We start from the raw sequence: 9,464 nt of genomic DNA, 5'->3' as shown, positions 1-9,464 counted from the left end.
GAAGCGGGACCTGCCACCGAAGTGCAGTGGGGTCTTCGGCGGTACTTCGGTGGCAGGGGGTCCCTGCCATGGGTCTTTGGGGCACTTCGGCGGTGGGTCCTGGAATGGAAGGACCCCCCCGCTTCCAAAATACCGCCGAAGACCCTGCTGCACTTCGGCAGCGGGTCCTGCTTCAGCAGTAATTCAGAGGTGGGGGGTCCTTCCGCCCCAGAGCGGAAGGACCCCTCGCCGCCGAAGACTGGGAACGAAGAAGCTCCGGGCCCTGCAAAAGTTTTCCCAGGTCCCCGGAGTGACTGAAAGACCCCGCTCCAGGGGCCCCAAAAAACTCTCGTGGCAAATTGCCCCACTTAGCCCCCCCCCCAGGCAGCCCTGTGCTAATCCCCTCGTCAGGGAGGAGTACAGAAATTGATTTTAAGAGCCCTTTAAGTCAACAAAAATGGCTTTGTTGTGTGGGCAGGTGCAGAGTTAAATTGATCTAAACAGATAAACTCATAGTGTAGACCAGGCCTGAGGCCACCAAAAATTTGGTCATGAGAACTCCTGGGTTAGACGCTCATGACGGGCCCTTCTGACCTTAGCGCCTGGGAGTGGAACAGGAACCAGACACAGAGATGTTGCATCAAGCAGGGTTGATCGCTAGGACCCGGGAGCAGCCGGGAGGCGGCTCCGGGCAGCGAGCGCTGGGCTCCGGCCCGGCCGCAGGAAGTGACTCGCAGCCGCTGCGGTGACTCTGGCTCCCAGGCTCCTGGCGAGATCCCCGAGCCCCGGGGGGCGGCTGGTGCTGGGAGCCCGGAGCCCTGGCTGCAGCCGGGAGAGGGGAATCTCCAGCAGGGCCCTTCCCGCTGCTCCCCCCCCAGGAGCCTCTCCCAGGGCAGAGCCCCCAGCCCGGCCCGGCCCCTGCCCCGGGGGGCCCCGCTCGGAGGGAAGGTGAGAGAGACCCGCCCCCCCCCGGCACCCCCTGGCTGCAGGGGGAGGTTTGGTCCCAGGCTGCTCCCAGCGGAGCTGGCTGCGATTCCCGCCCGGGGCCCGGGAAAGCTGCCGCCAGCCCCGGTGGGTGCGGGGCGGAGGGAGCCCGGCCGGGCCGTGCTGGGGGCAGATCGGAGTGAAAGCCGGGGTTCAGGCATTGCCAGACAGGGCAGAGGGGGTAACCCGGGGATGGGGGGTGGTGGCAGAGGAGTTAAAAACCCCACCTCCCCCCGGCGTGAGCCAGCTGCAGTGGATGCAAAAACAGGGTGAGGGCGGGCAGAGCAGAGGGGCTTTTCCTCCCCCCTTTGGCAGGATTTTAGCTCCCATTTCCCAGGGCCGTGTCCTTAAAGGCCCAGTGCATCGCAGAGCCTGGACAGGGCCCCTCTCCCCCCTGTATAAGATGTTACTGAGCTGCTAAAGGAGACTCGATCCAGTGAAATATTTACAGACCCTCCTCCTCCCCTCCCCCCACCCCCCCAAAAATGGTCACACCTATTTTTAGTGTTTAAAATAATCTGGTTCACGGTTTATATGCTCTCTTAGAGCTGCCCAGCACTTCATAAATGTGCCTGTTCCCCTGCGTTTGATTCCCCTTGTAAACCACTCTATGGAGTTTCACTCCTTTAAATTATTTCCCTTTAAAATACTGTATTATTTTTCTTACTCTGAGCTCTTCATCCTAAACTTCATTAACATTGTGCATATGAACATCATTGTGCCCTGGAATTCATATTTTTAAAGGCAAATAGTCATGGAAAATATTGATAGTTGCTAGTAGTTTGGCAATCACATCTCAGGATGACACTGCAACAGTTCCTGTTTCTATTGCAATATTGTAATTTGAGTTCAGTGCGGACTGATTTCATGGGCTGGTCTCAAAACTCCTTCAGTTTGCTTTGATGCACCAATGGGGGTTGCCTTAGCCAATTGCTTTGTCTTTCTGTCCAGCACCCCAGTGCTTTATCCCATGTCCCATTTGTGTGTAGAACTTGGTTCCCGAATATTCACTAAGGGCCAGAAGTTTCAAGGTTGAAGGCACCTGGATACTTTGTAATATGCCACTAGTGGCTGAAATCCTTTTAATAATCTGTCCCTAGGGGCCTTAGAGTATCTTGTATGAATTGCTTCCAAAAAAGGAAATGTCTAGGGTATTGTTTACTAAGCACAGATATACGATCTCAAGATAGATCGACAACCCCAAGAATTCAAACCCCATGAGTTATGCACCCAAAAGTCTAGTATTTAAATAAAGAAAAAAATAAAGTTTCTTTAAAAAAGAGACACTCCTGATGTTGGTTGGGATCTGTCTCCTGAGTGTTCAGGGCTGCTCAAAGCCCTGGTCTGATTTCCAGGCAGGATTCAGATCTGAGCCAGACCCATTCTGAGACCCGAGTCACTGCTGGCTCTGGCAGGGGGTGAGTGTGAATGGGCCAATGAGGTTATAGAATCATAGAATATCAGGGTTGGAAGGGACCTCAGGAGGCCATCTAGTCCAACCCCCTGCTCAGAGCAGGACCAAACCCAACTAAATCATCCCAGCCAGGGCTTTGTCAATCCAGGACTTAAAAACCTCTAAGGATGGAGATTCCACCCCCTCACCATCTGCCTGCCTGTCTCTGCGGGCTGCAGGGACAGGACAGGGAGACTCATCCTTATCTGCTGCCACCAAAGGGCTCCAGTTCTTGCTAAGGGAGAGGAGGATGCTGGTGTGTGCGTCTCTCCCTGCTCATGTTATGAGACCTCTAGAGTTGAGCTCCCTGGGTCAGAAGCTGCTGCCTCCTCCATTTTGACTGGGGACTCCAGATTGAGATGCTGCTTCTTACCCAGCAGAGGAGAGACCTCTGTTAAAGCCCCTCTGTGCCCAGGCCAGGTGGGGACTTTCTCCGGTGGCTGGAACCAGTCCCTGGGGCAGCCCCTGGCTCTGCTGACACCAGCTCCTGAGCCGGAGCCTGCAGGTGATGGAGAGACCTCGGGGACAGGGATGAGGGTGGACAGGAAAGTGACTCTGCCCAAAGGGCCCCTTTCTGGCACCTGCTGGTGAGTTTGGCCTACGTGGAGAGGGGGCTCCCTGTGTGTCTGCAAGTCCCAGAGCTGCTGCCCTCATGGACACAGGCAGGTTCAAACCCCGTTAGCAGTGTCAGTGGATGATCTGCCTGATGAGAGCCAAGGCCCAGGGCAATGGGGCAGTCGCCTGTTCTCCCAGGGTGAGGGAAGAAGATAAAAGGGAGAGCGGAGAGACTGGAAGGGCAGCAGGAGCAGGGAGTGGGGAGGGAGGTTCCCAGCTCCCAGCCCTGCCCGGATCCATTCCCTGCACCCCGGGGCAGTCAGCTCTCCTGGGAAGAAGGGGAGGAGCTGAGAGAGGAAAAGCCAGTTGCCAACTCTTGAGCACCGCACTGCCTGGGGAGAAGGGGAGGAGCTAGAGGGGGTTACACGCTAATATCATGGGGAGCCCCCCAAAGTGGCTCTTTTGATTCTGCTCTTTTTCTAGCATTTGGCGCAGAGATGCTGTTCCCGGGAGGGTTTAAAAGTGTCCCCGGTGGGTTTAGTTCTGCTAGAAGGGGCCTGACCTGGCAGCATGGCAGAGTCCAGAGCGTCTGTCTGCAGGGAGAGAGCCCTGGGGGGAATCAGGGCGTGACATGGACTCAAGTCGCTTCTGTAACCTCCCCAATCGCCCCTCTCGCCCTGACAGGCTGAGGAATCACGTCCACGTGTCGCTCCAGATCGTCCCGTCTTCCAGGAGACAGGGAGGGGAAATGGCTGTGATGGAGCCAGCTCAGGTGGGGGATTTGCAGGGAGCTGTGGGAAGCGTGTTGTAGAGCGGGAGGGGCAGGAAAGACACAGGATGAAGCAGGGCCATTGACGGAGGGTGGTGGGGTGGTGGACATTCTGCCATTTCTCAAACAGGACATAACGCCCTCGGCAGGGCCAGAAACATTTTCCAGACTCCCAGTGCTGGAGCCTGACCCCACTGGGCAGAGGCTGCTGTGAAATACGCAGGGAAGCTGTTGGGATTCCTGTCCCTGTCCCCGGCTCAGAGCTCTGCTTCCCGGATCAGCCTGTGGCTGGCAGGTGGGTGGGAAATGAGGAGACCCTGCCCTGCTCCGTGTGCTGGGGGACAAGGAGCTCTCACCTTCTCCCACCCCCTGAAGCCTCCTGGCTGCTCTGAACAGGGTGGGAGGGAATTCTGCTTGTCTGGCCCTCCCAGAACTTCGGAGATGATTTTATTTTTTCTTTCTTCCTTTCTCGTGACTAGTGCGATTGTACCTGGGGCAGCAGGTGCTGAGTGAGGGACTCTTGTTGTTTCAGATGCCGGTGACCTTCGAGGAGGTGGCTGTGTATTTCACCCAGGGGCAGGGGGCTCTGCTGGACCCCGCTCAGAGAGCCCTCTACAGGGACGTCATGCAGGAGAACTACGAGACAGTGACCTCGCTGGGTAAGAGATTACCATCCCCTCAGTTATTAGAAAATGTATGACGTACATTGCTGAATCTGATCAGGTTCTTGTCAGGTAGACTGAAGGGGAATGGGTTCTATAATCCACAGCTGCCGTGTGAGAGAGACCTGCAACTCCATACCCTCACCAGTGGGATAAAGCTGTCAAACCTAATGGATGTGCTGAACCATCCCAACCCCTCCAGGTTTCAAGGGGGAGAAGCCGTGTATTGTCCCATCTATATTGTTTCTCATTCACACAGAGATTCCCTGTTCACCTGCCTCCTTGGGAATTACTCCAGCTATAGGGAGGGCTCTGCAGGTTTAGAAATAGGCAGGGGTTTAACTCTAGAGCTGTGTGCATCAGCAAAGCCCCCAAAGTGCACAGATCCTGGGAACTGCTAGTGAGGGCGTAACAATTCCCCCTACCTATCCAGACGCCTCCCTCCCCCAACGGGGCTCAGTGACCATGTTCCCATCCCCTTGGATTCCAGATTCTCCCAGTACAGCACCGGGACATGGAATGTCCTTTGTGACAGACACTCTCTCAGTCCTCCATGCACCCTGATCTGGTCTGATTTCACCCCCTGCGCAGGGTTTCCCATTCTCAAACCTGAGCTGATCGCCCGGCTGGAACAAGGGGAAGAGCCGTGGGTGCCCGATCTCGTGGCCTCGGAGGAAAGAGAGATCTCAAGAGGCACCAGCACAGGTGAGGACTGGCTTAGGGTATGGCTACACTTGAGAGTTGCAGTGCTGGTGGAGGCTTTCCAGCGCTGCAATTAGTAAGTGTCCACACCTGCAGGGCACATCCAGCGCTGCAACTCTCTGGCTGCAGCGCTGGCCATTCACCTGGGTCTGCATGGGGAATAAGCATGGTGTTGCAGTGCTGGTCGTAAAGTGTGGCCACTGTTATTGGCCTCCAGGGTTTTAGGAGATATCCCAGAATGCTTTTAACTAAATTATTCCCTTTGTTTTGTTATGCAGCCTCTCTTTGTTTTGTTGTGAATTCGGAGCTCCACCGGAGCTGCTTATCTAAACAAACACAGCTCCTGTTTGCTGTGATCAATCTGTACCTGGCTGTGAACAATCAAATGAGATAACCCCCTGTGAATGAGGCAGGCAGGGAGTGAATGTTTGCTTGACAGAGAAAGGGAGTCCATTGGGCTGCAGGCTGTTTGCAATTAAGAGTTAAGACTAAGGGGTCGGGAACATTTTCTGATTTTTCAAGGCAGGAAGCTAACACACAGTGTTGGCTCCAAAAATCCAGTCTCTCTCTCTCCCCTCTGCTCCCTGTCACACTACACCCCACCCCGCTCTTTTGAAAAGCACGTTGCTGCCCATAATGCATCACTCCCAACAGCGCTGCAAATGCTGGAAATGTGACCACACTGCAGTGCTGGTAGCTGTGAGTGGGGCCACACACCAGCGCTATTCCTTCACAGCTGTACGACCAGTGCTGCAACTCTCAAGTGTAGCCATACCCACAGAAACCATTTGGCTAATGAAGGAAAAAGTTGAGAATCCCAAAAATGTGGTATGAGTAAAAGCCCTCAGTTCTTCCTCATCTCACCCAGAGCAGGGCTGGAGTCAGCAGATATTGCGAACGGCTTCCCACCTGTCCTGTTAGCTGCAGGGGTTTCCTTCCCATCTTTCCATCCCTCTGAGTGTTTGGGTGGGATGTGGAGGCAGAATCCAATTGCTCAGTCTTCGCAGTGTTAGCGTGTTGGGTTTTCCCCCTGTGCTATTCCTCTTTCTCCCCAGCACAATGACTCCAGTCTGGATTGTGTCTCTCCCAGCAGGTGATGAGAGAGTGAGTGAGAAGGAGGAGGGGAATCATCATGAGCACATTCCTGGGAAAGTGGAACCACAGGGGACCTTTGTGGGAAGACCTGAAGGGAATTTTTCCCAGTGCTTGGAAGAGAGAGAAACCTGTGAAAATTGGCACAGGTCAGAGGGGCTGCTGGGAAACCACCCAAAGAAGAAAGTGGATGAATCCATTCAATGTTGGGGAGGAGATAAGGATCCCACAGCCCAGCAAACAAATCCCAAGGAAGAAAAACTCTGTCAGTGCCTCGAATGTGGGAAAGGATTCAGTCTGAGATCACAGCTTGTGACACATCAGACAGTCCATGCTGGAGGGAAACCCCTTCAATGCTTGGACCGTGGAGAAACCTTCAATAACCGCTCAGACCTCAATAATCATGGGAGAAGCCACTCGGGAGAGAAACCCTATCAATCCCTCGAGTACAGGAAATGTTTGGATTGGAAGTCAGTTCTAAGTACACAGCAGATAAGCCAAACACGAGAGAGACCCCACAAATGCGTAGACTGTGGAAAAAGTTTCATACAGAGGTCAGACCTTGTTAAACATCAGGGAATCCACACAGGAGAGAGACCCTATAAGTGTTTGAACTGTGGGAAAAGTTTCACATGGAGATCAGCGCTTGTTCAGCATCAGGCAATCCATACAGGAGAGAGACCGCATAAGTGCTTCGACTGTGAGAAAAGTTTTATACGTAGGTCAGACCTTGTTAAACATCAGGCAGTCCACACAGGAGAGAGACCTCATAAGTGCTTGGACTGTGAGAAAAGTTTTATACGTAGGTCAGACCTTGTTAAACATCAGATAATACACACAGGTGAGAGACCCCATAAGTGCTTGGACTGTGAGAAAAGTTTCATACAGAGATCAGACCTTGTTAAACATCAGGCAGTCCATACAGGAGAGAGACCCCTTAAGTGCTTAGACTGTGAAAAAAATTTCAGAGACAGATCAGCCCTTTTTAAACATCAGGCCATCCACACAGGAGAGAGACCTCATAAGTGCTTGGACTGTGGAAAAAGTTTCATATGGAGGTCAGACCTTGTTAAACATCAAGCATTCCACACAGGTGAGAGACACCATAAGTGCATGGACTGTGGAAAAAGTTTCATAAGGCGGTCAGACCTTGTTAAGCATCAGGCAATCCACACAGGAGAGAGACCCTATAAGTGCTTGGACTGTGGGAAAAGTTTCATACGTAGGCCAGACCTTGTTAAGCATCAGGCAATCCACACAGGAGAGAGACCCTATAAATGCTTGGACTGTGGGAAAAGTTTCATACAGAGGTCAGACCTTGTTAAACATCAGGTAATCCACACGGGAGACAGACCCCATAAGTGCTTGGAATGTGGAAAAAGATTCAGAAATACATCAGCCCTTGTTAAACATAAGGCAATCCACACAGGAGAGAGCCCTCATAAGTGCTTGGACTGTGGAAAAAGTTTTGTATGGAGGTCAGACCTTGTTAAACATCAGGCAATCCACACAGGAGAGAGACCCCATAAGTGCTTGGACTGTGGAAAAAGATTCATATGGAGGTCAGACCTTGTTAAACATCAGGCAGTCCACACAGGAGAGAGACCCCATAAGTGCTTAGACTGTGGGAAAAGTTTCACACAGAAATCATATCTTAGAACACATCAGAGGATCCACACAGGCGAGAGACCACATAATTGCTTGGATTGTAAGAAAAGTTTCACAAACAGGTCATCCCTTATTAGACATCAGGCAGTCCACACAGGAGAGAGACCCCATAAGTGCTTGGACTGTGGGAAAAGTTTCACACAGAGATCACATCTCATTAAACATGGGAGAATCCACACAGGATCTAATCTTCTGTGACACACGGCCAGAAAGGGTTAAGAAACTTCCAGGATAATTGATCCAAATTCAACTTTTAGAGACATTTGAAAAGTGTGTAAATGGTAATTAGAGCCATGCCACATTAGATAGATTAGAGCTTTGAAATGTAAACTTTTATTGTTAAAGACCTGGAAGAACATAGTAACTGAGGTAGAGTATAGTAGTAGAGCTAGGCAGCTCTCCAACACCACATTCTACAAGCCATTACCCTCTGATCCCACTGAGGGTTACCAAAAGAAACTACACCATCTGCTCAAGAAACTCCCTGAAAAAGCACAAGAGCAAATCCACACAGACACATCCCTAGAAACCTGAGCAGGGGTATTCTATCTGCTACCCAAGATCCATAAACCTAGAAATCCTGGGAGCCCCATCATCTCAGGCATTGGTACCCTGACAGCAGGATTGTCTGGCTATGTGGACTCCCTCCTCAGGCCCTATGCTACTGGCACTCCTAGCTATCTTCGAGACATCACTGACTTCCTGAGGAAACTACAATCCATTAGTGATCTTCCAGAAAACACCATCCTAGCTACTATGGATGTAGAAGCTCTCTACACCAACATTCCACACAAAGATGGACTACGAGCCGTCTGGAACAGTATCCCTGATAATGTCATGGCAAACCTGGTGGCTGAACTTTGTAACTTTGTCCTCACTCATAAGTATTTCACATTTGGGGACAATGTACACCTTCAAGTCAGCAGCACTGCTATGGGTACCCGCATGGCCCCACAGGATGCCAACATTTTTATGGCTGACTTAGAACAACGCTTCCTTAGCTCTCATTCCCAACGCTCCTACTCTCCTTGTGCTACATTGAAGACATCTTCATCCTCTGGACCCAAGGAAAAGAAGCCTATGAGAAATTCCACCATGATTTCAACAATTTCCATCAACCTCAGCCTGGACCAATCCACACAAGAGATCCACTTCACACCCACTGTCTCCTGGGACCCAGCATGGCACTATCGGGCTCTCATCATCCTGATCCTGAAAGACGAGCCGAGCAGAGCTAACCAGAGAGGGGGAACCAGCCGACATCCTCAACTCCACTGGCTTTGGCTAACTCCTTAACTGCCCCTGGGATGTGAGACTTGGGGGTCTGCTGCCACCCTTCCCCTCAGGCCTCATTCTCCTTCCCCACCTGACTTCTGCTCTCTCCTCTCTCTCCTTTTGCCTTCTGTCTCCTATGAGTCTGGCTCAGCCGGTCCAGACAAAGCCACCTTTTTTCAGCTGTGCTTGTAGTCTGGGACCAGAAACGCTGCAACACGCTGGGTTGATTGCTAGACCAGGGCCGGCTCCAGGCAGCAGCCTACCAAGCACGTGCTTGGGGTGGCACCTTGTGAGGGGGCGGCGATCGGGGTCTGTTTTTGTTGTT

At 52.2% G+C, this 9,464-nt stretch overlaps 1 protein-coding gene across 2 annotated transcripts; it reads left to right on the top strand.

The window, feature by feature from the left end:
- Positions 1-4,345: 4,345 nt before the first annotated feature.
- On the top strand, positions 4,346-8,507 carry LOC120393836 (zinc finger protein 850-like). Of its 2 annotated transcripts, none has more exons than XM_039518332.1 (3): positions 4,346-4,399; positions 4,994-5,107; positions 6,198-8,507. In XM_039518332.1, exons 1-3 carry the CDS (start codon positions 4,366-4,368, stop codon positions 8,060-8,062), a joined length of 2,013 nt encoding a protein of 670 aa, XP_039374266.1. In that variant the 5' UTR covers positions 4,346-4,365; the 3' UTR covers positions 8,063-8,507. The 2 variants fall into 2 exon arrangements, with proteins under 2 accessions (XP_039374266.1, XP_039374265.1); XM_039518331.1 differs by having other exon boundaries at positions 6,195-8,507.
- The last annotated feature ends 957 nt before the right edge of the window (positions 8,508-9,464 follow it).

This window comes from Mauremys reevesii, unplaced genomic scaffold (genome assembly GCF_016161935.1).
Source record: "Mauremys reevesii isolate NIE-2019 unplaced genomic scaffold, ASM1616193v1 Contig34, whole genome shotgun sequence".
Taxonomy (NCBI): domain Eukaryota; kingdom Metazoa; phylum Chordata; order Testudines; family Geoemydidae; genus Mauremys; species Mauremys reevesii.
Note: the sequence above shows the minus strand (reverse complement) of the source record. Positions and strands in the feature narration are given on the sequence as shown.